The sequence below is a fragment of the Nomascus leucogenys genome, chromosome 4, assembly GCF_006542625.1.
Source record: "Nomascus leucogenys isolate Asia chromosome 4, Asia_NLE_v1, whole genome shotgun sequence".
In the NCBI taxonomy this organism is placed as follows: domain Eukaryota; kingdom Metazoa; phylum Chordata; class Mammalia; order Primates; family Hylobatidae; genus Nomascus; species Nomascus leucogenys.
In genome coordinates this window covers 102,573,526-102,601,514 of record NC_044384.1, presented here as the reverse complement: position 1 = coordinate 102,601,514, position 27,989 = coordinate 102,573,526, and the positions used below count along the sequence as shown (strand labels likewise).

Here is a 27,989-nt window from a genome sequence, read left to right as displayed (position 1 = left end):
AACTTTGAAAATCTTAGTGTTAAATAACCTATAACATCATATAGATGTGATGATCCCACTAACTAAAACACTGACAACAAATACGTTAAACAGGCTGCACCTCAGCATTTCCCATATACCTGAACCTGCTGCGGCTGCTGAACCTGGATCTGCTGTTCTTGCTGGGTTTGTGGCTGAACACTGGTGGTGACTGGACAGGCAAGTTCAAGCAAAGACCCAGCCACTTCAGTGCTGTCTGTGTAGATGCAGTTCCCACCCTGTTGGTACACCATGGTAGTGGTGGCTGTCTGCTGGAACTCCTGAAGGGCTTCTGGCCCCTTAGAGGCCAGTGAGTCCAGAAATTCCTTCATCCTGTGTTGCGGGACAGACCGTGCCTTTACTCGGATGTACTCTTCAAAGGAGATGGTGTTCTCTAAGGAATTATTCATATTGCAGAGTCCTCAGGGTTCCTAGAAATAAACAGAAGTCAAAATTATGTTACTGTTTTTAGCAGGAAATGCCCAGAAGCAATTACGCTTGCACAAGAGTGGAATATATTCAGGGCAGCTGTATACATATAGAAACAAAAAATAAAGTTTTATTATACCACCTTATTTTTTTAGTTAATGGATGTTTGAAAATTATTTCTATTAACATTTCTTAAATAAAACTATCACACTGAAAACAAAAAACAAACACATGCTTCACAATACTGGATGAAACAGGCTGAAAACACACTTCCCACCCAGCACTAGGTCAATCCCATCTTCTCTGCAGAGCCAAGCACTGGACAGTAAATGTCACATGCAAAACTGCTCTGTGACCATCACAGAGAGGACACCAAGCAAGGAGGAAGATAGGGGCAGGGATTCCTATGGATATGTTTTATTTCCAAGTATTTCCTATAGCAGAGATAGCTATGCCACCTAGTTGTGGCAAGACACAAGAGGCAGAGGATATGTTCTTCATCTCCCATCAGAAAAACCAAAAATCCTATTTTGCCATATGCTGCTCACATTCTTTTGCAACACAGCTTATTGGTTAAGAGCATGGACTCTGGAGCCAGGCTGCCTGGATTCAAATCTCAACTTTATGTCTCCTTTATTATGTAACTCTAGAAAAGTCAATTAACCTTAGTTTTCTTGTGAGTAAAATGGGGATACAATAGTACTTACCTCACAGTTGACATAAGGATTAAATAACGCATTTAGAAAATCATCCAACACATAGATAGCACTACATAAATGTAACTAATACTATTAAAATAATTCTGGAAAAAAAAGGTAAATAGTGCTTTAAATATCCAGGTCACTACTAAAATTCAGAAATAAATTCTACAAGTTTTCATCAGGTATTTATTTACCTTAAGAATTAACCTGCAGACGTACAGTTAACTCTCATTACCTAAGGGACAAGTGTGCAATCTGTGGACTGCTGACCCCTGTCGCTGCTACCTTTGTACCATCCTCCCTTCATCAGCCCGACCTCTAGAACAAAAGTAGCAGCAGGATGAAAGAGTAACAGAAAACAAGCGAACGTTTTTGCCAAAAAGGATTCTCAGACAATCCTGAATGTCTGGAAAGGTGATTTGTTCCCTTGAGCAATCAGGACAGATATACTAGACTGACCAGATGCTCTACCTTATGTTACAGATATAAAATACGTGAGTAAGCATCTCCTTTCTTCTACCTAGGCTCTAAATTCTTGGCAGACAAGACTATGTCCTGGTTCTCTCCGAATAGCTCACCCATGGTAGTTGCTTCATATATACCTGCTGCATTTGAAATTCAATGTGGAACAGGAAGAATTATGGTTGTTTTGTTTTGTTTTGTTTTTTGAGACAGAGTCTCATTCTGTTGCCCAGGCTGGAGTGCAGTGGCTTGATCTTGGCTCACTGCAAGCTCCACCTCCTGGGTTCACACCATTCTCCTGCCTCAGCCTCCCAAGTAGCTGGGACTACAGGCACCCGCCACCACGCCCAGCTAATTTTTTCGTATTTTTAGTAGAGATGAGGTTTCACCATCTTAGCCACGATGGTCTCGATCTCCTGACCTCATGATCTGCCCACCTCAGCCTCCCAAAGTGCTGGGATTACAGGCATGAGCTACCATGCCTGCCCTTTTTTTTTTTTTTTGAGTTGGAGTCTCCCTCTGTCGCCCAGGCTGGAGTGCAGTGGCGCAATCTTGGCTCACTGTAGCCTCCCAGGTTCAAGTGATTTTCCTGCCTCAGCCTCCTGAGTAGCTGGGACTACAGGCGCCCACCACCGTGCCCAGCTAATTTATGTATTTTTAGTAGAGACTGGGTTTCGCCATGTTGGCCCGGCTGGTCTCAAACTCCTGACTTCAGGTGACCCGCCCGCCTTGGCCTCCCAAAGTGCTGGGATTATAGGCGTGAGCCACCCAATCGTTTCTGTAATATCCACAGCTCCACGGACTCAAGCAATCCTTCCACCTCAGCCTGGGCAACATGGAGAAACCCCATCTCTACAAAAAAAATACAAAAATTAACTGGGTGTGGTGGTATGCACCTGTAGTCCCAGCTACTAGGGAGACTGAGGTGGAAGGACTGCTTGAGCCCAGAGATCGAGGCTGCGGTGAGCCGAGATCACTCCAATGCACTCCAGCATAGGCGACAGAGCGTAACTCTGTCTAAAAAAAAAAAAAAAAAAAAATTAAGTTATCAGCTGGTCACAGTGGTACACACAAGTAGTCTCAGCTACTCAGGAGGCTGAGGTGGGAGGATTGCTTGAGCCCAGGTCTTTGGGCTGGGAAACCTATAGAGACTTACATCTGTAAAAAAATAAAATAAAATAAAATAATACTAATTAAGTGGTCAACGATGTCCACGTCACACATAAAGAGAGCATCAGGCCAAGCACACTTTGCCTAACTACAGATTCAGAGAAGGCTACTTGGCTTAGGTGATCCCAGAGCACTCATTTGCCACACTTGCACAGAATGTATCAAAGCTCCCCTTTGTTAACGGCACAGTAGCGATTTCCTTAAGAAGGCATCTTTCGGCTGGGTGTTGTGGCTCACGCCTGTAATCCCAGCACTTTGGGAGGCCAAGGCAGGCAGATCACCTGAGGTCAGGAGTTTGAGACCAGCCTGGCCAACAAGGTGAAACCCTGTCTCTACTAAAAATACAAAAATTAGCCGGGCATGGTGGCAGGCACCTGTAATACCAGCTACTCAGGAGGCCGAGGCAGGAGAACTGCTTGAGCCCAGGAGGCGGAGGTTGCAGTGAGCTGAGATCGTGCCACTGCGCTGCAGCCTGGGCGCCAGAGTGAGACTCTATCTCAAAAAAAAAAAAAAAAAAAAAAAATTGGGGGGGGCATCTTTCATAATAGAGATCCGGTAACATTACAAAGTTATGAAACTCTAATATCTAATCACATATACCCTTCTGCTCAAAAGGGGACAAAGGAGAGATTATATGAGCAGACATTAACAGGTCCTCTACCATGCTGGTACATAATTTCAGTTTTTCACCTCCATTATAAAAGAGCAGCAGAGGTCAGTTGGAATTTACATTTCCTAAAATGTATTTTCTTCAACTGTCAGTTGCATTCACATAATATACTGAGACTGATTAAATTTTCAAAGCTACTACAAAAAGCAGTTGTTGTTTTTTTTTAAGGTACAAAAGTAAAGAGTTTTTACATGCAGCAAAAACCTTTTTTGTCTGAAGTCTGGGAAAAGACAAATGACTAAACACCGATACAAAGAAACATTGCTTCCCGAAGGAGTAGATGGGAATTCAATATCAAACAAAACAAAACAAAAACAACAACAAAAAATAATTAAAAAAAAAACAAGAAAAAAGAAACAACGCAAACAAAGTTTACAGAACTGAAAAACCTTCATGACTATTGCCCAGTAAAGCCAGTCTCTATGATCCTCCTAGTAACCCTATTTCTCCTCACTCTCGTCTTTCAAGTTTCAGAAACTCAGAAGGGGCAGCTTAAGCCTCACCTCAAGTCTGATATTAAGTGTAAAGGATAATTTCACCAACTTTTCTTCTTAGAAACAAGCTTTCTTCAGTATTCAGTATAGAATTCCACCTAGTTTTTGTTTTGTTTTTGGAGGTTTCTTGGGGGGTTAGGGACAGGGATACAAAACTCAACTAAGAAAAACCATTCTAATAGTATAAAAAGATATAAAATAAAAAGTAAAAACAGCTAAGTATGCTTTGACCTCTGGTTCTTCATCATGCCACTGCACTCCAGCCTGGGCAACAAGAACGAAACTCCATCTCAAAAAAAAAAAAAAAAAAAAAAGCCTAAAAACATTTATAAATAAAAAACTAAAAATCACCCTCCTCTCACCAAACCCTGCCAATCACATTTTTATTCTTAGTTTTGTTATGATTACTTTCATACCTTTAAGCCTCTACTTGTAGACTCATTAATTTTAGAGTACTGGCCAGGTGCAGTGGCTCAGGCCTCTCTAATCCCGGCACTTTGGGAGGCTAAGCTGGGTGGATCGCCTGAGCGCAGGAGATCGAGACCAGCCTGGCCAACATGGTGAAACCCCGCCTTTACTAAAAATATAAAAATTAGCCGGGCATGATGGCACATGCCTGTAATCCCAGCTACTCAGGAGGCTGAGACAGGAGAATCACTTGAACCTAGGAGATGGAGGTTGTAGTGAGCTGAGATTGCACCACTGCCCTCCAGCCTAGCAACAGAGTGAGACTCCATCTTAAAAAAAAAAAATTTGGAGTATCTGTGGAGTTCTCACTATGCAAGATCAGGAAATTAAAGTCCCATACCCCCGATTTTTTGTTGTTGGTTTCTTTAGACAAGGTCTTATTCTATCACCCAGGATGGAGTGCAGTGGTAAGATCTTGGCTCACTGCAACCTCAACCTCCTGCCATCAATTGCTCCTCTCACCTCAGCCGCCCAAGCAGCTGGGACTACAAGCGTGTACCACCACGCCCAGCTAATTACTGTATTTGTTATAGAGACAGGGTTTTGCCATGTTGCCCACGCTGTTCTCAAACTCCTAGGCTCAAGAGATCTGCCCACTTTGGCCTCCCAAAGTGCTGGGATTACAGGCGTGAGCCACCATGCCTGGCAGAAGCCTTCTATTTTATTTTTTTGAGACAGAGTCTTGCTCTGTAGCCCAGGTTGGAGTGCAGTGGCATGATCTCTACTCGCTGCAACCTCCGTCTCCCGGGTTCCAATCATTCTCCTGCCTCAGTCTTCAAGGTAGCTGGGATTACAGGCATACGCCACCATGCCCAGCTAATTTTTGTATTTTTAGTAGAGACAGGGTATCACCATGTTGGCTAAGCTGGTCTCGAACTCCTGACCTTGTAATCTGCCCGCCTTGGCCTCCCAAAGTGCTGGAATTACAAGGCACCTGCCCCCACACCCAGCTAATTTTTGTATTTTCAGTGGGGATGGAGTTTTGCTATGTTGGCCAGCCTGGTCTCAAACTCCTCGCCTCAAGCGATCTGCCCAGCCTCCCAAAGTGCTAGGATTACAGGTGTGAGCCACTGCGCCCAGCAAGATGTCCTCTATTTCTGATAAACATTTAGCTAAGTGAATATAACTTCTATTTAATCAATATTTTAGTTTTAGAATACAACATTTCATACCAAAGTCCAGAACATATTTTTTGTCAATCAAGGTTCCAAAGATATGATAAAAGCCATTCTGCTGCCTATGTCATCACCAAATAAATCCTACCAGCCAGTATTTCTAGAACAGTACCTTTAAAAAGTTACTATAAGAAACTCTAGCCCAAATATACATTTATTTCCTGCGCAAAAAGGCAAATAAGCTAGATATTCAGTTGTCAGAAAAAATAAAAGCTTCAAAAAGTTACCTGCTATAAACCATCAAAATCCATTCTTTAAGCCTTCCATTAAAAAAAAAAAAAAAAAAAGCCGGGCACGGTGGCTCACGCCTGTAATCCCAGCACTTTGGGAGGCCGAGGTGGGTGGATCATGAGGTCAGGAGATCGAGACCACCCTGGCTAACACGGTGAAACCCTGTCTCTACTAAAAATACAAAAAATTACCCTGGCGTGGTGGCGGGCACCTGTAGTCCCAGCTACTCGAGAGGCTGAGGCAGGAGACAGGCGTGAACCTGGGAGGCAGAGCTTGCAATGAGCCGAGACCATGCCACTACACTCCAGCCTGGGCGACAGAGCAAGACCCCGTCTCAAAAAAAAAAAAAAAAAAAAAAAAAAAAAGAAAAAAAGGCCAGGTGTGGTGGCTCATGCCTGTAATCCTAGCGCTATGGACTTTGGCGGGCCAAGGAAGGTGGATAACCTGAGGTCGGGAGTACGAGACCAGCCTAACATGGAGAACACCCATCTCTACTAAAAATACAAAATTAGTTGGGCATGGTGGAGCATGCCTGTAATCCCAGCTACTTGGGAGGCTGAGGCAGGAGAATCGCTTGAACCTGGGAGGCGGAGGTTGCAGTGAGCCAAGATCGCACCACTGCACTCCAGCCTGGCGACAGAGACTCCGTCTCAAAAAAAAAAAAAAAAAAAAGGGCCTGGGATGTTGGTGCATGCCTGCAGTCCTGGCTACTCAGGAGGCTGAAACAGGAAGATTGCTTGAGTAGTCCAGGAGTTCTGGGCTGTAGTGCGCTATGCCAATCAGGTGTCCACACTAAGTTCAGCATCAATATGGTGACTTCAACGGAGCAGGGAATCACCAGGTTGCCTAAGGAGGGGTGAACCACCCCAGGTTGGAAATGGGGCAGGTCAAAACTTCCATACTGCAGTAGTAGGATCCTGTCTGTGGATAGCCACTGCACTCCAACCTGGGCACCACAGTGAGATCCCATCTCTTAGAAATAATAGTAATAATTTAAAAGACAAACAAGCTTGAGGTAGGAAAAATTCCATAAAACCATTAGAAAATGTCAATACTAAGCTGGGCATGGTGGCTCTCGCCTGTAGTCCCAGCTACTTGGGAGACCGAGGCAGGAGGATAGGATGGCTTGATCCCAGCAGTTTGAGCCTGCAATGAGCTATGATCATGCCACTGCACTCCAGCTTGGGTGACAGAGACTCTATCTCAAAAAAAAAAAAAAAAAAAAAAAGTTAGCCAGGTGTGGTGCTGCATACCCGTAGTCCCAGCTACTTGGGAGGCTGAGGCAGGAGAATTGCTTGAACCTGGGAGGCACAATCTTGGCTCACTGCAACCTCCACGCCCCCCAGGTTCAAGCGATTCTCCTGCCTCAGCCTCCCGAGTAGCTAGGATTACAGGCACCTGCCACCGTGCCCGGCTAATTTTTGTATTTTTAGTAGAGACAGGGTTTCACCATCTTGGCCAGGCTGGTCTTGAACTCCTAACCTAATGATCCACCCGCCTCAGCCTCCCAAAGTGCTGGGATCACAGGTATGAGCCACCGCGCCCGGCCCACATCCGGCTAATTTTTATATTTTTAGTAGAGATGAGGTTTCGCCATGCTGGCCAGGTTGGCCTCGAACTCTTAACCTCAGGTAATCCACTTGCTTCCACCTTCCAAAGTGCTGGGATTACAGGCATGAGCAACCACGCCCAGCCTAAGTTCTTTTTTATTTTTATTTTTTTTTTGAGACAGAGTCTTGCTCTGTCGCCCAGGCTGGAGTGTAGTGGCACGATCCTGGCTCACTGAAACCTCTGCCTCCTGGGTTCAAGCGATTCTCCTGCCTCAGCCTCCAAAGTAGCTGGGATTATGGGCACCCGCCACCACGCCCAGCTAATTTTTGTATTTTAGTAGAGATGGGATTTCGTCATGTTGGTCAGGATGTTCTCCAACTCCTGACCTCAAGTGATCCACAGCATCGGTCTCCCAAAGTGCCAGGATTACAGGCGTGAGCCATCACATCCAGCCAAGATTGTGAGACCAGCCTGGCCAACATGGTGAAACCCCATTTCCACTAAAAATACAAAAACTAACTGGGCATAGTGGCAGCCACCCGTAATCTCAGCTACTCTAGAGGCTGAGGCAGGAGAATTGCTTGAATCTGGGAGGCGGAGGTTGCAGTGAGCTGAGATTGCGCCACTGCACTTCAGCCTGGGGAAAGAGTGAGGCTCCACCTCAAAAAACGAAAAAAAGGAATGCTAACAGTAGTTATGCCTAGAGGATGGAACCACAGAGTATTTAAGTTTCTTCCTGTTTAATACTCTTCTGAATTTTCCACAAGTGGTATTAATCTAAGGCTCACGCCTGTAATCCCAGCACTTTGGGAGGCCGAGGCAGGCAGATCACCAGGTCAGGAGATCGAGACCATACTGGCTAACATGGTGAAACCCCATCTCTACTAAAAATACAAAAAATTAGCCCGGTGTTGTGGCAGGTGCCTGTAGTCCCAGCTACTCGGGAGGCTGAGGCAGGAGAATGGCATGAACCTGGGAGGTGGAGCTTGCAGTGAGCTGAGATCACGCCACTGCACTCCAGCCTGGGCGACAGAGTGAGACTCTCTCAAAAAACAAAAACAAAAACAAAAACAAAAACAAAAAAATTAGCCGGGTGTGGTGTTGGGCGCCTGTAGTCCCAGCTACTCCGGAGGCTGAGGCAGGAGAATGGTGTGAATCCAGGAGGTGGAGCTTGCAGTGAGCCAAGATCGCGCCACTGCACTCCAGCCTGGGCGACAGAGTGAGACTCTGTCTCAAAAAAAAAAAAAAAAAAAAAAAAAAAAAAAAAAAATATCTTTTTCTACACAGTGGCTATAGTGTAGTAATGGTAACAGACACATAATTCTGGTTGACCATAGTGTGATTTTGTTTCAAAATCTGAAAGAAACTAAACCGGCCGAACGAGGTGGCTCATACCTGTAATCCCAGCACTTTGGGAGGCCAAGTTGGGTGGATCACCCGAGGTCAGTAGTTTGAGACCAGCCTGACCAACATGATGAAATCCTGTCTCTACTAAAAATACAAAAAAAAAGTAGCCAGGTGTGGTGGCACAGGCCTGTAATCCCAGCTACTCAGAAGGCTGAGACATGAGAATTGCTTGAACCTGGGAGGCGGAGGTTGCAGTAAGCCAAGACCATGCCACTGCACTCCAGCCTGGGCAACAAGGGTGAAACTCCATCTCAAAAAAAAAAAGAAAAGAAAAGAAAAGAAAAAGAAACCATAAAATACCAAAAACTTGTACAAAATAACGAAGACTTAACTTCAAGATGTTCAAGATGCTGCACATAAGACACAAGAGTTGAGCCTTCGTAATAAAGAGAAATGGAGAAACTTCTAAAAGCGACAAAAGATTCTTAATTAGCTCCAAGTAAAAGACTTAGTGATAAGCAATAAAGAAATTAATTAGGCCGGGAGCGGTGGCTCACGCTTGTAATCCCAGCACTTTGGGAGGCCGAGGCGGGCGGATCACGAGGTCAGGAGATCGAGACCACGGTAAAACCCCGTCTCTACTAAAAATACAAAAAATTAGCCGGGCGTGGTGGCGGGCGCCTGTAGTCCCAGCTACTCGGAGAGGCTGAGGCAGGAGAATGGCGTGAACCCGGGAGGCGGAGCTTGCAGTGAGCCGTGATCGCGCCACTGCACTCCAGCCTGGGTGACAGAGCGAGACTCCGTCTCAAAAAAAAAAAAAAAGAAATTAATTAAAGTATTTCTGAAAAACATGCAGCCATGAGGATATTTGAGTGTTCCCAATTTCTGGGACTCTGATGAGACTAATAATGAAAAAAGAAAATACTCTAATGCTCTTGGGGTGTATGAGGTCTGTAAACAGGCATTTACTTCTAAATGCTTTTAAATATAGCTGCACTGTAAAAAAATAAATAAATAAAGGAAAACCAGCCCTCCCTTAAACAGACCCTGGACATTTTTGCTGGTATAAATTCAAATTGATCACTGATATCTCCTCTGAATCTCCTTTTTCTTTTTTTTCTTTTCTTTTTTTTTTTTTTGAGACGGAGTCTCGCTCTGTTGCCCAGGCTGGAGTGCAATGGTGAGATCTCGGCCCACTGTAAGCTCTGCCTCCCAGGTTCACGCCATTCTCCTGCCTCAGCCTCCCAAGCAGCTGGGACTACAGGCGCCCACCACTACGCCCGGCTAATTTTTTTTGTATTTTTAGTAGAGACGGGGTTTCCCCGTGTTAGCCAGGATGGTCTCGATCTCCTGACCTCGTGATCCTCGGCCTCCCAAAGTGCTGGGATTACAGGTGTGAGCCACTGCACCTGGCTCCTCTGTATTTCCTCTTACTGGAGCTTAGCATAGTGCCTGATGCACAGCAATTCTTCACTACATGAGTTATTATTTTTATTATTTTATTACTAGAACATAAGATGGTACCACGGACAAAGGTTACTCCAAAACAACAATCTATTACATTTCTATAGGTCTGTTTGCTAATTTTTTTCTTTTTTCCGTTTAGGTACCAAGGGAAGATCTTACTGCAATCACCCTTTCTTGGGTTTCTTATCCCTGATACCTATTTTGGGCCCCCGTATGGCTCTGCAGAGTGAGTCTTCAATCCGTGATGGACTAAAAGAAGGAAGTCTGAGCTGCCTCAGAACCTTACCTCTTCCTTGGGCTTTGAGGCCCCTCAAGGTTCACATCTACTCCAACAATGGCTCTTCATAGCTTAGTCCAGTTTGAATATATTCACATGGGGCCCGGTGCAGTGGCTCACGCCTGTAATCCCCAGCACTTTGGGAGGCTGATGTGGGTGGATCACCTGAGGTTGGGAGTTAGAGACCAGTCTGGCCAACATGGTGAAATCCCATCGCTGCCAAAAACACAAAAATTAGCCAGGCGTGGTGGCAGGCACCTGTAACCTCAGCTACTCGGGAGGCTGAGGCAGGAGAATCACTTGCACCCAGCAGCCGGAGGTTGCAGTGAGCCGAGATCGCGCCACTGCACTCCAGCCTGGGCAACAAGAGCAAAACTCTGTCTCAAATAAAATAAAACAGGCTGGGCGCAGTGGCTCACGCCTATAATCCCAGCAGTTTGAGAGGCTGAGGCAGGCAGATCACAAGGAGTTTGAGACCAGTCTGGCTAATATGGTGAAACCCTGTCTCTACTAAAAATACAAAAATTAGCCAGGTGTGGTGCCTGTAGTCCCAGCTACTAGGGAAGCTGAGGCAGGAGAATTACTTGAACCTCGGAGGCGAAGGTTGCAGTGAGCAGTGATCACACCACTGCACTCCAGCCTGGGCAACAGACCAAGACTCCATCTCAAAAAATAATAATAATAATAATAAATAAATAAATAAATAAAAAATAGGCCAGGTGCAGTGGCTGCCTGTAATCCCAGGACTCTGGAAGGCCGAGTAGGGCATATCACGAGGTCAGGAGTTCAAGACCAGCCTGGCCAACATGGTGAAACCCCATCTCTACTAAAAATACAAAAATTAGCTAGGCGGGGTACCGTGTGCCTGTAGTCCCAGCTACTCGGGAGGCTGAGGCAGAAGAATCGCCTGAACTCAGGAGGCGGAGGTTCATCTCAAAAAAAAAAAAAAAAAAAAAAAAAAGAATAGAAATATGTCTTCTATGCTTCTTTGAAGTAACTCCATATGTTTATAAGACAGATATGACTCCTTAAAATGGAAATCAATTTTTTTTTCCATGTGATTGTATTCATTTTATTTTATTTATTTTTGAGACAAGAGTCTCACTCTGTCACCCAGGCTGGAATGCAGTGGCGCAATCTCGGCTCACTGCAAGCTCCGCCTCCCGGGTTCACGCCAGTCTCCTGCCTCAGCCTCCCGAGTAGCTGGGACCACAGGCGCCCGCCACCACGCCCAGCTAATTTTTTTGTATTTTTTAGTAGAGAGAGAGTTTCACTGTGTTAGCCAGGATGGTCTCGATCTCCTGACCTCATGATCTGCCCGCCTCGGCTTCCCAAAGTGCTGGGATTACAGGCGTGAGCCACTGCGCCCGGCCAGGATTGACGTATTTCTATTCTTTTGCCTGGGTTTTGTTTCTTTGTATTTATATTTTTTTGAGACGGAGTCTCGCTTTCTCACCCAGGATGGAGTGCAATGGCATCATCTTGGCTCAATGCAACCTCCGTTTCCCAGGTTCAAGCGGTTCTCCTGCCTCAGCCTCCCGAGTAGCTTGAACTACAGGAGCACGCCACCAAGCCCAGCTAATTTTTTCTGTATTTTTAGTAGAATCGGGGTTTCACCATATTGGCCAGGCTGTTCTCGAACTCCTGACCTCAGGTGATCCGGCCCCCCTCGGCCTCCCAAAGTGCTGGGATTACACACCTGAGCCACTGCACTGGGCTTTTGTCTGTTTTTTTGTTTTTTTTTTTTATGAGACAGGGTCTTGCTCCACTACCCAGGATAAAATGCAGTGGTGCGTTCACAGGTCCCTGCAGCCTCACACTCCTGGGCTCAAACAATCCTCCTGCCTCAGCCTCCCGAATAGCTGGGACTACAGGTCCATGCTACCACATCCAGCTATTTCTATTTTTCTGTAGAAACGGGGTCTTGCCATCTTGCCCAGGCTGGTCTCCAACTCCTGGGCTCAAGCAATCCTCCCACCTTGGCCTCCCAAACTGCTGGGATTATAGGCATGAGCCACTGTGTTCCACCCATATTTCGATTTTTAAGGATACTAGCCAACTGCAGGGTTTGTGATAGAAGTTATCCCATTAGGACATTTATATGCCCCATGCCAGAGGAGTCCCTGGTTTAGGGGCATTTTCATCACGGTTCTATTTTCTTTTTTTTTTTGAAATGGAGTCTCGCTCTGTCCCCCAGCCTGGAGTGCAATGGTGCCCTCTCAGTTCACTGCAACCTCCGCCTACAGGTTCACGCGATTCTCCTGCCTCATCTTCCTGAGTAGTTGGGATTACAGGCGCCCATCACCATGCCCTGCTAATTTTTGTATTTTTAGTAGAGACAGGATTTCACCATGTTGGCCAGGCTGGTCTGGAACTCCTGACTTTAGGTAATCCGCCCTCATTGGCCTCCTAAAGTGATGGAATTACAGGCATGAGCCACTACACCTGGCCATGGTCCTATTTTCAATCAGGAAACTAAAATTCGTATTTTTCCCAAATATTGACAGGTTGTAAACCGGCACAACCACTTGCATTATCTAGTGAAGCTGAAAATATCCATTCCATGAACCTGAGCAATTTTACCCATCAGTGTGTATGAAGGAACTTTTTTTTTTTTAACAAGGGTACTTAATACAAGAATGTTCACAGCAGCATGGTTAATAGCCAAAACCTGGAAGCAACCCAGATATCTATCAATAGTGGAATGGATAAATACCTTATGGTATATTCATACAACAGAATACTACATAAAAAATGGAAATGAACAGCTGCACACAATGTGAACAAATTTCAGAAACATTATGCTAAGACAACATAATACAGCATGACTCCATTTATATACAACTCAAAAAGAAACAAATCTAAACTATGTTAAGGGTTACGGAGATGGTAAATGTAAAAAGAAAAAGAATTTTATCACAGAATAACAGCTGTCTGTAGGGCTTGAGAAGCTGTGATCAGGAAGGGACCCACAAAGGGTTCAGGGATACTGGCATTGTTTTATTTCTTGAAAAAGTAGTACTTTTGCCAGCATTTACTTTATAGTTTGTCATTAAATTGTACAGAGATCGCCTAAATTTACATGGATGGATAAATATTTCACAAATTTTAAAACAGAGAAAAACATGGGCAGGCGCGGTGGCTCACACCTGTAATCTCAGCACTTTGGGAGGCCAAGGTGGGCAGACCATGAGGTCAGGAGTTTGAGACCAGCCTGACCAACATAGTGAAACTCCATCTCTACTACAAATACAAAAAATTAGCCAGGCGTCGGCCAGGCGCGGTGGCTCACACCTGTAATCCCAGCACTGTGGGAGGCCGAGGCGGGCGGATCATGAGGTCAGGAGATCGAGACTATGCTGGCTAACACGGTGAAACCCCGTCTCTACTAAAACTACAAAAAATTAGCTGGCGTGGTGGCAGACACCTGTAGTTCCAGCTACTCGGGAGGCTGAGGCAGGAGAATGGCGTGAACCCAGAAGGTGGAGTTTGCAGTGAGCCGAGATCATGCCACTGCACTCCAGCCTGGGCGGCAGAATGAGACTACGTCTCAAAAAAAAAAAAAAAAAAAAAATTAGCCCGGCGTGGTGGCGGGCACCTGTAATTCCAGCTACTCGAGAGGCTGAGGCAGGAGAATTGCTTGAACCCGAAAGGTGGAGGTTGCAGTGAGCCGAAATCGCGCCATTGCACTCCAGCCTGGGCGACAAGAGTGAAATTCCATCTCAAAAAAAAAAAAAGAGAAAAATATTAGCCTTCTGACACAGCCACCATTTCTACCTACAGTTTTGCCCTGGCCTGAAGAGTGAGACCAAAGGAGCACTCCTTCCCTCTTTCAGCAAAGGAAGAAATTAATCTATCATTTCTTCATGCAGCCACATTAAATTAATAACAGAAATCATAATCTAACGTAATAACTAGGAAAAAATACAAAGGAAGCATTTAAGTGAAGTCTGGAGAGGACTTAAAACATCTGGAACAAAATGCAGGGCAACAGAATAACAGAAAAGAACAGGTAATAGGTCAGGTACAGTGGCTCACACCTGTAATCCCAGCACTTTGGGAGGCCAAGGTGAGAGGATCCTGAGGTCAGGAGATCGAGACCATCCTGGCTAACAGAGTGAAACCCCGTCTCTACTAAAAAATACAAAAAATGAGACGGGCATGGTGGCGGGAGCCTGTAGTCCCAGCTACTCGGGAGGCTGAGGCAGCAGAATGGCGTGAACCCGGGAGGCAGAGGTTGCAGTGAGCCAAGATTGCACCACAGCACTCCAGCCCAGGCGACAGAGCGAGACTCCGTCTCAAAAAAATAATAATAATAAAAATAAAAAGAAAAGAACAGGTATTCATGTAACACCTAATTCTAAGGCTAATTCAGAAATCAGAGACCCTTACAGATCAAGAGTGGCCATTTAAAAAGCAGACAAGAAAGAAGTATGGCACATCAAGTATAAACCACAACTAATTAAACTAAAAGAAAGCATAGCCAAAAAAAAACAAAGCATATCCAAAATAAGGAAAGACATCCCTGATTCTGAAACTGCCTTAAAGAAAGGCAGCCACATCCAGGGCCCCTGACTTTGGTTACTTTCCTAGAGCAATTCAAATTTACAAGAAAATTAAACCACTATTTGATCTTTAGTTTGAAATGTTAACATAAGCTGGAGAGAGGATGTGGAACTGCAGAGGTTCTCGAAGAGGTATACAAACAATTCATCAGAGAGGACCCGAAGGAAGACATCTAATAAGTAAATCTTAGTTGACAAACTTGGAGAAACAGTATTTATAAACACCAATTTAAAAGGAAGATCTCAAGCTTAATAGTTAAAAACAAAGATAACCCAGAACAAGCAAGCCTAAAAAAATTAATCAAAATGTGGCCGGGCGCGGTGGCTCACGCCTGTAATCCCAGCACTTTGGGAGGCCGAGGGCGGGTGGATCATGAGGTCAGGAGTTCGAGACCAGTCTGATCAACATGGTGAAACCCCGTCTATACTACAAATACAAAAAATTAGCCAGATGTGGTGGTGCATGCCTGTAATCCCAGTTACTTGGGAGACTGAGGCAGGAGAATCGCTTCAACCCGGGAGGCGGAGGTTGCAGTGAGCCGAGATCACACCCCTGCACTCCAGCCTGGGTGACAGAGTGAGACTCCGTCTCAAAAAAAAAAAAAAGTCAAAAATTTAAGTGTATCCTAGATAAACCTTACAGCTTTTCTTTGAACCATTTAGGTCCTTTTAAAAGCTGATGCCTTGCCACGCTTAAATCTGCGGGTTCCACTGACTTACATCCTAAGAGGAGAAAACTGAGCAAGTAGCAAACTGTGGCTGAATTCAAAGATGCCGTTCTCCCACATCTTCATTTTACAGCACCTAACAGTTTCTGGAAGACAGCATCCAGAACTGACAGGATTTGTAATGCTGCAGTATTACCAGAAAAAAAACTGTGCACACATACTTCCAGGATATGAACAATTTTAACTCACCAGTCACCATGTTGCATGTATTTCTGCTGCTTGTCCTGAGTTCTTAAGACTTCTAATGTTCTGAAGAAGATAGAACAAAAAAGTTCCTTCCATCCTCAGCCTCTTTTTATTAATAATTTTAACTTTGTTCTTAAAAACAATACAGTACATTAGAAAGAACTACCCCACCATTATCAAATTTGATGGCTAATTTTACTTCCTTTTCCCTAAGCTTAATTGAGCAAGACTGTAAATCATAAACTAGCAGATGTTTTGTATTAGAAAAAAGAGGTGCATATTTCTCTAGGACAAACCTAGAACTTCCTTGACACCAAAACACAGCGGCAGGGTCAAAAAAAGAGCTGAAAAGGATTGAAATCCTACACCAAAAGTGACTTTTACAGTGATACGTTATCAGATTTTAGTAATTTCTGTTGGAGATTTCTGCAATTTCAAAAAAGGTAAAGCACTGATTCTCAGGTTGTTCAATTTTGTTTAAGGCCAACTTTTTGGCTGACGCAAAGGTGGGCCCTTAGTATAACAGACTAAAGTAAGCCCCTCCCACTTACGCAAAAGAAAAGCCTGCGTTTAAGGATTTAAACTGGCATTTTAGAGCTCGGAGTTCACATGGTCCACATAAGCGAATTCCCTTCCGGAGCGCACAGAGGTGACGTGTATGAATTGCGCTTATGGACGTATTAGTTTCTAATGAAAGATAAGCAGGTACCACTCAAGGCCTTCTAATATTAACCTTCCCTGCCCGGCACAAAGCCCAGTACAAGGTGAGGAAATCCGAAGGGGCTCACTGCCCTTTCAAGCCAACAGGGCTTGGTTTCCGAAGCAGAGAAACACCCTACCCAAGCACCCACACGGTACTTGGGCCTCAAGTAACGGCATTCTTCGAGGAGAACGGGCAATCTCGTCCCCCTCACAGAGGAGCGGAATCGCAAGCCAGACAGCAAAGCTGGTTGGTTTCTCTCCAGGCCGAGGCCACGAATGCCCGGGAACGTCACCAGACCAGAAAGGACCCAATCCTCAACCTTCCCCGCGCAACGAGCCGCGGCCGGCCCTCTGCTCAGCAGAAGCCTCCTGCGCGCTCTCGAGGCGGCACCGCCACCCGACATCAGAGCGCGCGCCCCAAAACTGGGGGTCGTGACGGGCGCGCGCCCCGGTAAGCCGCGGTTGCCCACGGGCCACAGCTCCTAGAGCACAGATATCCGGGCCGGGAACGCGCACGTCGGCGGACAAGCGCACCGAGAGCCGCACAGCGCGCGCGCGCCCGAGCGTAAAAACAGGCTCAGCCGCGCGCCCGCACCGGCGCGCGATCTCGCGCCGCGCCCACCCAAATCCCCGGCCCACCCCTCCCCCATCCACAGGGCGGGGTGCGCGAGCCCAGGAACGTTTTCGGCTCCGGAGCCGCCCCGAGCTCTCCAGGGCCCAGCGGTAGCGGCCCGCCCGCCCCCGCCCGCCGTTGTGTGGGGTGGGCCCTCCGTCTCAGGCCTACAGCCTCGCCGCATCCCCGCCCGCACTGCAGCCCTCACCCGGCGACGTCACCGCCGCCGCCGCCTCCGCTGTACCCACCGGCCCCGCCGCACCGCCAGGGACCCTGGTTCTGCCGTCGTCGCTTCAAGACCGACAGGGTTTTCTCCTCACAGCTCCCTGGGCGCCATCTTACATTCAACCCTCACAGCCAATAGGAGCCGATTGCTCCTCTCGCGAGAAGCGAGGCGTCGGATCCCGCGAGATCTGGGACTGCCTACCGGCCACACTTAAAGTGAACGCTTCAGCAGGGGAAGCTGGCCGCTAGAGCGGATAGTGGATCCTAGGGTATGGAGCGGCTCGCTCCGCCCATGGACGCCTCTCCATGTGGGGCGGAGCTAGGGCCGTGGCTTGGCCTAGTAGTGGAGCCTCGGAAGGCTAGGGCTCCAAGCTAGCTCCTTGGACCCACCTTCCGTCGCCCGCCAGAGCCTCCTTTCGTCGAGCAACCCCACGCGGGGCGGGGCCTGGCCGGGCTCGGCCTCTCGTTTAAGGTGGACCCCACAAACTTCTGTCCTGTGCCTGGCGTCCCCAGCCGTGCCCTGCCTGGAAAGCCTCTAGGTTGCTCACCTCCTGGAGGACTCACCATCTGGTACCCGCCATCTGCTGCCGTCTGAGTTCAGCCTTCCGCAGTTGGGTCCACCTTAAAGCGGGCCCCCGGGTAGCCTGGTGTTTGTATACAGGGAAAATGTGGAAGGCGTTAAAGCTGCAGGCACACTCGGGCCTCAGCAGCAGCCCACACTGCCCCCAGAGGAAGCCCTCTTCCAGCCTGCTGTAGACTCTTTTTGCCTCGGAGCTTTTGCCCTCGTTCCTCTTATCCTGGCAAACTCCCCGTAGTCTTTCGTGATTCCCTTCAGAAGTCACTTCGTTAGAGTAATCTTTTCTGAGGCCCAGGCTGGGTCAGGAACCTGTTCCAGTCTTGCACAGGCCCCAGGGAGACCTCTCCCATACAGTGCTTGGTCACCCATTTCCCCTCCCGTGAACTTGTAAGGCCACTACAGCACGTATGCCTCATCTCACTGTGCCTGGCACGCAGCAGGCACTCAAAAATTATATGCCCAATGGGCCGGGCACGGGGGCTGACGTCTGTAATCCCAACACTTTGGGAGGCCGAGGTGGGTGAATCACCTGAGGTCAGGAGTTCGAGACCAGCCTGGCCAACCTGGTGAAACCCCATCTCTACTAAAAATAGAAAATTAGCCGAGTGTGGTGGTGCATGCCTGTGATCCCAGCTACCTAAGAGGCCGAGGCAGAACTGCTTGAACCTGGGAGACGGAGGTTGCAGTGAGCTGAGATCACACCATTGCACTCCAGCCTGGGGAACAGAGTGAGACTCCATCTCAAAAATAAAAAAGAATTATATGCTGATTGGGCGCAGTGGCTCACGCCTGCAATCCCAGCACTTTGGGAGGCCAAGGCGGGCGGATCACCTGGGGTCAGGAGTTCCAGACCAGTCTGGCCAATTTGGCAAAACCCCGTCTCTACTAAAATTACAAAAATCATTCAGGAGGCCGGGCGCGGTGGCTCACGCTTGTAATCCCAGCACTTTGGGAGGCCAAGGCGGGTGGATCACGAGGTCAGGAGATCGAGACCACGGTGAAACCCCGTCTCTACTAAAAATACAAAAAAATTAGCCGGGCTCCGTCTCAAAAAAAAAAAAAATTACTCAGGAGTGGTGGCGCCCGCCTGTAATCCCAGCTACTTGGGAGGCTGAGGCACGAGAATCGCTTGAACCCAGGAGGCAGAGGTTGAAGTGAGCCGAGATTGAGCCACTGCACTCCAGCCTGGGCTACAGAGTGGAACTCCATATCAAAAAAAAAAAAAAAAATTATATGCTGAATGATCAGACTGGGAGCTAGGCCTCTCTTCTTCACACCAGCAGAAACAAACCCCTCTGGCACAGGGGTCCTAACCATGGACAAACACCCCAGGGCCCTCCATTCTCTCAGACCAGGTGCAGAGGGTATGAATCCTACTCAGGCCCCTGCCTTTAAGCACCAAAAAGTGCACCAGTGCTTTCAAAGCTGTCAGTACCACTCTGTTCTGGGAAAGCCCATTCTCAGACAAAATGTGCAAAAGGCTTATCTCCATCCCCCAATCATACCACCACCACCAGCATGTCTCCAGGGCCCTCAGATGCTACAAGTGCAGAGATAACACAGACTCTAGGAGAATTTAGGTGTTCTTTATTGACATGGAATTTGGGGTGGCGAGGGTAGCCCCACCCTCCAGGAGGATGAGGTAGCTTCAGTGCTTCCAGCTCACACCTTTCCCGGGTCTTCCTTCAATGTGACAGTTCGGTTAAAGACAAGCTGGAGGGCAGAGGGAAAAGGATGACCACCAATCCAGAACAAGGCCAAGGAGACCTGGGCGGGTTTCACCACAGACACCTCCCCCTAACTTCCTTCTTAAGCCAAAGAAGCCGAGGGACTAAGGGTCAGGAGACCCAGGTCCTCAATAACTTTGTGACTTTAGGTAAGGGACTGAATGGGGCTCTACGCTATAGTATTATATGGGCTATAACAACCACCGTGGGGGTCTAGGGTATAGTTTTATATGGATTATAACCACCACCATGTTTGCCCCCTACTTTAAGGACTAAGAAAGACAGGGTGGGCTGGTGCAGTGGCTCACGCCTGTAATCTCAGCACTTTGGGAGGCTGAGACAGGCAGATCATCTGAGGTCAGGAGTTCAAGACCAGCCTGGCCAACATGGCAAAACCCTGTCTCTACTAAAAATACAAAAATTAGGCCAGGCGCAGTGGCTCACGCCTGTAATCCCAGCACTTTGGGGGGCCGAGGCAGGCGGATCATGAGGTCAGGAGATCGAGACCATCCTGGCTAACACGGTGAAACCCCGTCTCTACTAAAAAATAGAAGAAATTAGCCGGGCGTGGTGGCGGGCGCCTGTAGTCTCAGCTACTCCAGAGGCTGAGGCAGGAGAATGGCGTGAACCCAGGAGGCAGAGCTTGCAGTGAGCCGAGATTGTGCCACTGCACTCCAGCCTGGGCGACAGAGTGAGACTCTTGTCTCAAAACAAACAAACAAACAAACAAAAAATTAGCCGGGCACGGTGGCATGTGCCTCTAATCCCAGCTACTTGGAAGGCTGAGGCAGGAGAGTCACTTGAACTCGGGAGGCAGAGGTTGCAGTGAGCCGAGATGATGCCATTGCACTCCAGCCCCGGGCAACAGTGCAAGACTCTGTCTAAAAAAAAAAAAAAAAGGCAGCCTTCATACAAAATTTTGGGCCTGGAGTTATCCTCAGTGCCAGTTTCCTCATTAGTAGAATACGAATACCAACTCTCTCACGTGGTGAGGATCAACTAAGGGAATGTATGCAGAGCACTTGGCACAATGAACGGCCGCCACTGTCACTGCTGCAGATGAGGGCAGCTGGGTAAAGTCAAGCACCTTTCCCTGATGGCTGTCTGGATCCACGGAGAAGTATCCAAGACGCTCAAACTGGAACTTGTCGAAGGGTTTTGCCAGGGCCACAGAGCAGTCCACTAATGCTGCCTCCACCACATGTAGTGATGCCTGCAGGCAGGGAACTCAGGCAACCATCCAACCAGGGAGGCCTACCTCCCTCACCCCAAACCTCACGAACCTACCAGGTTCAGGTCACTTAAAAATCCACCAGGCACCTCAGTAGGATCTTCAGGGTTCTTGTGCTGAAATCTGCAGCCAAAGTGAAGGTCATACCCCCAGCTGGGCAGCCACAGCAGGCAATGTGCATCTTGTACCTGCCCCCACCCCAGCTCTGTTCACTCACAGTCGCTCATAGAGGCGAACCTCACACATCAAAGGCTGTGACACCCAGTGAATAAAGGCCTTTGGCTTCTCTCCAGCATCTGCCCGTCTGCAGGTCACCTCCAGACTCTCTACACAACCACTGGGGCCCTTGGAAGTGGGAGGGAGGGGAGCAGCAATTAGACCCAGGAACCACAACCAGGATTCCAGGCTACACTCACATCCTGGCCCCAGCAGGCACTGCAGTAGGAAGGCTGCAGCTGGCTCTCACCTTGACAACACGCTGCAGCTCAATGACGTAGCCTGTATGCCTCAGGCCCACAGGCTGGCCCCAAGCCAGGCGCTTAAATCCTGGCTCTGGCTCCTAGAGATAGGAAGTGGGGTAGGCACATGAGGCTGCAAGGGTCAAACAAGTGGGGAAGCTTCCCCACCCCCATGTCTGGCAAAGATTGGTTCATCTGAAGCAGGAAGTAGATGGACTGACAAAGAGATGAGGAGATGAAAGGTTCCCAGTACCAGACTCAGCAGCAAACGGGACCCTCCACCCCAATTTACCTCCTTGAAGTCAGTCCTCTCAATGAAGACAATGGGTGCAAAGGGAACCTGATGGAAGCCTTTGGTCTCATCAGCTGGGAAGTTGGGCACCTGGATGTCCAAGGACTATAGCAGGAGACAGGAGACAGATATGAGTCATACTCAGCATGAGGCCCCCATGCCCAGAGCCAAGTGTACCCCTAGCTACACACACACATGCGACACACAGGTTGAGGCAGGCCCACCTTGGCAGCGGGAAAGTTGGTGATGATGACCCGTAGTGACTCCAGCACAGCCATGGCTCGTGGGGCTGTGTCATTCAGCACATCACGCACACAGGCTTCTAGAAGATGTGGCTCCATTGTGGTCTGTGCCACAGTCACTCCCACCTGGCAGGAAAGTTCAGCATCAGTCACAGCTACAATCACAAACTGCCACACTCAACCCCCAATGTGTCTACCCAACCTGCTAGGCTATACCCGGGCACAGAAGTTGTTGATGGCCTCAGGTGGGAAGCCCCGCCGTCGCAGGGCCGTGAGTGTAAAGAGCCGTGGGTCGTCCCAGTCCCTGTGGATAAGAAGGTGGTGAGAAGGCCTTTGGGAGCACATGCCATTAATCTTTCATAGGCCAAACAGCCGCACCTACCGCACAGCACCAGTTGCTACAAGCTGGAGGATCTTCCTCTTAGACACAACAGCATAGTGCAGGTTGAGGCGGCCATACTCCCACTGCACGGGGCAATAGACGTCCAGTGCATTGCAAAGCCAGAAGTAGGAAGAGCGTCTGGGGTGGGAGAGTAGGGTTAGGACTGGCCAGCTCTGGAACCAGGGAGAGACCACAGGAAGGGCTGCTGGAATTCCATTGGCCCTACCACCCCATGGACCCAGCTCCCTCACCGGGCCTGGAATTCCTTGGTGCAGAGTGAGTGAGTGATGTGCTCGATGGAGTCACAGAGGCAGTGTGTGTAGTCGTAGGTGGGATAGATGCACCTGTGGGGCATAGGCAGTGGGCCCTACCATCCAGCCCTACTCTGCCCTACCCCATGGCCCATTGCCCTGCTCCGCAGCCCCACCACCCCACCCCATTCTACACCCACCATTTGTCCCCTGTGCGGTGGTGTGGTGTATACTTGACTCGATAGGCTACAGGGTCCATCTTGCCATCCTCCATCACCAGCTTCATCCGTAGTGTGGCCTCGCCCTCTGAAAACTTGCCCTTGCGCATTGCCTGAGGGGAACAAGGACTCAGGCTGTCTCTAAGCACAGGAGCATCTCATTCTCAGCACCTTGGCCCACCCAAACCCAGATGCTCCTCTAGGACCCCACCTCAAAGAGCAGCAGTGACTCCTCCATGGGACGGTCTCTCCAGGGTGAGGGCAGAGTATTATGGCCTTTGAGCTCCTCTCCTCGCTGGTGGCACACATAAGCCAGACCCCTGTGGGGAAGGGGTGTGAGTGCCCAGCATGGCTGTGACCTAGTCAGCCTGCCTGGCTCTACGTCATGGCCCTGGCCTTACCTGCGGATGAGCTCCACAGCCCACGCATATAGCTGGTCAAAATAGTCAGAGGCATATGTGACTTTGTAAGGTGTGTAGCCTGGGGCAAAATGAAACAAAGTATTAGCAGCCAGTCACAAACACTCAGTGGCAGACCATGGCCCAAGGAGAGGCCCACTAACCACCAGCCCTTCTAGGCTTTGCCTAGTCCATACCTAGCCAGGCCACCATGTCACAGATGGCAGTGAAGAACTTTGCTTCCTCCTTCTCGGGGTTGGTGTCATCAAAACGCAGAAAACAGATGCCATTGTTGGCCTAGGAAAGTTGCACCATCTGTGAACTCCCACATCATCCATCAGCCCCACAATCCTGTTTATCAAACTAGGATATTCACAGAGCACTCTCATGTCAGAATTTTCTTTTTTTTGAGATGGAGTCTTGCTCTGTCACCAAGGCTGGAGTGCACCATCTTGGCTTACTGCAGCCTCCACTTCCGGGGTTTCTCCTGCCTCAACCTCCCAATAGCTGAAACTACAAGCGTGCGCCACCATGGCCAGCTAACTTTTGTATTTTTAGTAGGGATAGGGTTTCACCATGTTGGCCAGGTTGGTTTCGAACTCCTGACCTCAAGTGATCCACCCACTTTAGCCTCCCAAAGTGTTGAGATTACAGGCGTGAGCCACCCCACCCGGCCTCATGTCAGAATTAAAAATGCCTTCAAGAGCTTCTCTCACCTTCCTGTATCTAACCTAGCATCTTTCTAAGCCTAGGGACTGTACTGGCAACTCTCCCAAATTTGAACTCACTGACTCCTCAGAGGGAGGAAGCTATTTATTCCAATAAGCTCAATAGATTCCTAGGTATCTGTCACACATATGGTTCCTTTCCATGGCCTCTGCCCACCTGGGTACATTATTGGGAGCAGACAGCAAGGCAGGGATATGGTATCCACTCATGGGAACAGCAAGTGGTCATCTTGCTTGCCAGGTCCCTAGACACATGCTTACCTTGGCATAGCCAAAGTTGAAATTGATGGCTTTGGCATGTCCAATATGCAGGATTCCATTGGGTTCTGGCGGGAACCGGGTACGTACCTAAAATAAGGGGGATGGGAAAAGAGCAATAAAGTCTGAGCTCAGATGACCTTAAAGAAACAGATGTTCCCTCCCAGGAAGGCCATGGTGATGGGTGAGATGGGGCAGTATGGACGCAGCCCAGGCATTCAGGCAGGTATTTGATGGCACAAGCTCACATGGCCACATCCCCACACACCTGCCCACCAGTAATCTCCAGGTGCTGCTTTAGTAGATTCATGGTGTGTGGAGTGACCACATAGCCTGGGGTCTTGTAGTTCTCACCTGCCAGGACCAGAATAAGCCTAAGGACCAGGCTGCAGCCAAAGCCTCTGACCCCAGGGGCCTGACTATAGGAGCTGCTGCCAAGATCCAGCCCTCCCCAGGGTTTTGACATGCCCACTAACCAGGCTTGTGGAACTTAAGGGCCTCCCCTCGGAGCTGCTCCATCAGAGACAGGGTCTGGTCAGCAGTCTCACCTGTGGGGAACAAAACAAGGAAAACTTGTCCTCTGGATACATTTACCATATCCTACAGCCAGAATAGAACTGAGTAGACTCCTATTCCCTCAATTCCAGAGACAAGAGATCTAGAGCCAGAAATCTGAGGCCTCTCATGCCAGTCTCTGGGCAAAGGGAACAAAAGAAACACCAGGAATCCCAGTCTTGAGACAGAAGTCAGGGTACTGAGTAAGCCAAGGGCCTGAGGTGCCTGTAGGAACTCTTCTGGGGAGGCTCAGAAGTCAGGGAGCTAAATGCTGTGACAGGAGCCTCAAGCTTCTCACCATTCTCCATCACATCCTTTGCTGCCCTCCGGTCTGTTTCTTCTAGCCGAGCTTTTGCCACCTGAAAGAAGCCCCAGGTGCTTCAGAAAATGGCATCAAATTTTCTCTTGGATAGGGTCTTCGGATCACTGTGGTCAGACACTTCCTTCCCCAGCCTGAAGTCTCACCATACCTCACCTCACCCTCAGGGACTCAGGGCCATGCCCAGCCCTACCTTGGGCTTCTTCTCCAGATCAGCCTCCATCTTGGGGCCCAGAAGGTGGAGGACCTGAGCAGAGACCAGAATCAGGCAGAGACAGGAGTATCCTCTTTCAAAGAGCCCCTGACTGATCCTACCCACCAACCCAAGGCTTCCTGGCCTACCTACCAGCACTGACTGAAAAAACCTACCTAGCCCATCCCATCTCTTCTCCTCATGTGGGTCTGCTAGCTTAAAATGCTCTTGCTCTGGTTGCCCAGACTGGAGTCTTGCTCTTGTTGCCCAGGCTGGAGTGCAATGGCACAGTCTCAGCTCACTGCAACCTCCGCCTCCTGGATTCAAGCGATTCTCCCACCTCAGCCCTTCTGAGTACCTGGGACTACACGTGTCTGCCACCACACCCAGCTAATTTTTGTACTTTTTGTAGAGATGGGGTTTCACCATGTTGGCCAGGCTGGTCTCAAACTCCTGACCTCAGGTGATCTGCCCACCTCAGCCTCCCAATAGTGTTGGGATTACAGGCGTGAGCCACCATGCCCAGCCCCCTCCCACCTTTTTTTATTGTTGTTGATTTCGAGACAGGGTCTCACTCTATACTCCAGGATGGAGTACAGTGGTGCAATCAGAGCTTACTGCAGCCTTGACCTCTTAGGTTCAAGCAATCCTCCCACCTCAGCCCCACAAGTTGCTGGGACTACAGGTATACACCACCATGTCTGGCTAATTTTTAAATTTTCTGTAGAGAGTAGTTCTCACTATGTTGCTCAGGCTGGTCTTGAACTCCTGGGCTCAAGTAATCCTCCTGCCTCGGCCTCCCAAAGTGCTGGGATCATAAGCGTGAGCCACCATGCCCAGCCCTCCTCCTGCCTTTTATCCCTTAGTGGATTCCAGGCCCTGTTCATGCCAGAGTCTTTGCCAGTTTCAGCTTAGTGAAGCATGCCCACCTGCATGTCCACTTCGTTCTTGATCATTTTGCCATCTGCCCACTTGAGCACAGCCCGAGCCTCTCCTAGAAGCACAGGCACAAGGAGCTGCAGAAAGGCAAAAGAGAGTACTCCCCCCACCTCCTTCCCAAGGAAAGGTCCTGGCTGATCACCAGAACCAGAGCCTGAGCCCAGCCAGACCACTTTAAGTCACTCCTGTTCCTTCCCCTACCTCCTTCTCACTCCTGCCCAGAAGAAAAGGCATGACCAGAGAGAACAATATAGCCCTGTTCCAGGCCCTGCTCACCCATCAGCAGCCCCATGTTGAAATGGTAACGTTCCACCAGGAGCTGGGGCCGGTGCCTGTTAATAGCAGCCTCCACCTGCAGAAAGCCAAACCATGTGGTTCAGGAAAGCCACCTTTAGAGATATTCTGGGAACCCACACCCTCACTCTGGGTCTTGCTGGGGAGGGAAACTGAGCCACTCCTTTCCATGGCCAGGACTGGTGAGGCAGACGATGCCTGGGGAAAGACTCACAGCCTCCTCAATCTGCTCTGGGGTCACAATGACACCCACGCCACATTCCCGCTCGAAGTCCACAGTGTCGATGGGGTCCAAGGGGTGACTCCGCACATACTCAAGGGCAGCTGAGAACAAAGAGCCCGTGAGTTTGTGGCATCTCTGCTCCAAGAAGTGGACAGACAGGGTCCTAATCTCACGAAACTCCAAGGATAGTCTGGCCTCCTGAAAAGTTAAGCCCTGGCACCACCACCCTAGAGGACACAGGGAAGAAAGAAGCAGGTGTGGAGAGTGGATCCCCCCTCAGACCCTGACAGTTCTCTTGTCAGTCTCACCATAGGCCACCCCTTCCATGCCTCAGTGCCTGTGCAGAACTAGGTGTCTAGAAAGAAATTGGAGGACTTGGCAAAAAGGGAAGACGGGTCTTGGCTGAAGGGAGGCATTGGTGCGAACTGGCAGGACAGATAGGGGTCTCACCGCTTAGCTGGGGCTCAGTGTGGATCTTCTTACTGGCTATGTAGCTTACAAGGAAGGAGAGACGCCGGGTATCCCTGAGTCGGGAGGCCAAGCCATATAACAGGGTCCCGGTAGCTTTGTCAATGGTGGAACCCAGGGTCTGCTGAGCCTGAGGTCAGAGGGGTCAAGAGAGAAGCCCCGCGCTCAGTGAGAGGAAAGAGCAGGACAAGTGGGGCAGGTCGGGATCTGGACCCCGCCCCGCGCTGCGTTGCAGCATGGTCCGCAAACCAGGCCGGGGGCAGAGGGGCTCGCACCTGAGTAGCGGCCTCGCGCAGCTGCGCGCTCAGAGCCGAGTTCTTGAGCGTCTCGCGGGCCTTCTGCTCGCTCAGGCCGAGGCTAGTGAAGAGCGACAGGGAGTCCAGAGCCGCCATTGCAGAGACACCGGAAACTAAAAGAAACTTAGGACCGAGTCTGCAGGTCGGCATTCACTCGCTGACCAATGAGAGCGAAGCCTCCGGGGAGAGCCAATGGAGTCCTTCCTTGGCGGGAGGGGGCGGGGCGCTCCAAGGTCGTCTATTCCCTTTAAAGAACACAGGGCGGACAAACCGTGCTTTCCGGGGGCTTCGTTTCCGCCTCCGTAGAACTGGGCACTTGAAGGGGTGTTGGCGGGCGGCAGGGCTTTTGGAGTTATTTGCCACGGACCTGGAAGGAAGGTGTTCGTCCCGGACGCAGGAGGAAGACACAGGAGTGGTTTTGCTCTGACTTTTGTACTTCAGCCCTGGGAACTCCATCTCAA

At 49.1% G+C, this 27,989-nt stretch overlaps 2 protein-coding genes across 6 annotated transcripts in view; both read right to left on the bottom strand.

Moving 5' to 3' along the window:
• Window positions 1–17,900, bottom strand: part of QRICH1 (glutamine rich 1) — a 62,225-nt gene extending 44,325 nt beyond the window's left edge. Inside the window, exons 1-3 of one of the 5 annotated variants that reach the window (XM_030811811.1) lie at window positions 16,491–17,169; window positions 15,943–16,002; window positions 120–449 (exon numbers count right to left, since the gene is read on the bottom strand). In XM_030811811.1, the coding sequence (XP_030667671.1) occupies window positions 120–428 (309 nt within the window). In that variant the 5' untranslated portion in view covers window positions 429–449; window positions 15,943–16,002; window positions 16,491–17,169. Of the gene's footprint in view, window positions 1–119; window positions 1,915–10,469; window positions 10,488–15,942; window positions 16,003–16,490; window positions 17,170–17,462; window positions 17,753–17,869 lie in introns of those variants that run through there. The other 4 variants (XM_030811813.1, XM_003257037.3, XM_030811814.1 and 1 more) reach the window with 4 other exon arrangements.
• Window positions 17,901–19,621: 1,721 nt separating this feature from the next.
• Window positions 19,622–27,752, bottom strand: QARS1 (glutaminyl-tRNA synthetase 1). The gene is made up of 24 exons (XM_030811808.1): window positions 27,508–27,752; window positions 27,215–27,362; window positions 26,756–26,865; window positions 26,524–26,599; window positions 26,238–26,302; window positions 25,309–25,362; window positions 25,095–25,155; window positions 24,718–24,789; window positions 24,510–24,595; window positions 24,245–24,331; window positions 23,453–23,552; window positions 23,259–23,337; window positions 23,069–23,177; window positions 22,840–22,970; window positions 22,640–22,732; window positions 22,389–22,526; window positions 22,223–22,310; window positions 21,989–22,132; window positions 21,765–21,869; window positions 21,481–21,573; window positions 21,232–21,359; window positions 21,071–21,137; window positions 20,871–20,996; window positions 19,622–19,769 (listed from the first exon to the last, which is right to left on the bottom strand). Exons 1-24 carry the CDS (start codon window positions 27,676–27,678, stop codon window positions 19,719–19,721), a joined length of 2,382 nt encoding a protein of 793 aa, XP_030667668.1. The 5' UTR covers window positions 27,679–27,752; the 3' UTR covers window positions 19,622–19,718.
• Between the last annotated feature and the right edge of the window lie 237 nt (window positions 27,753–27,989).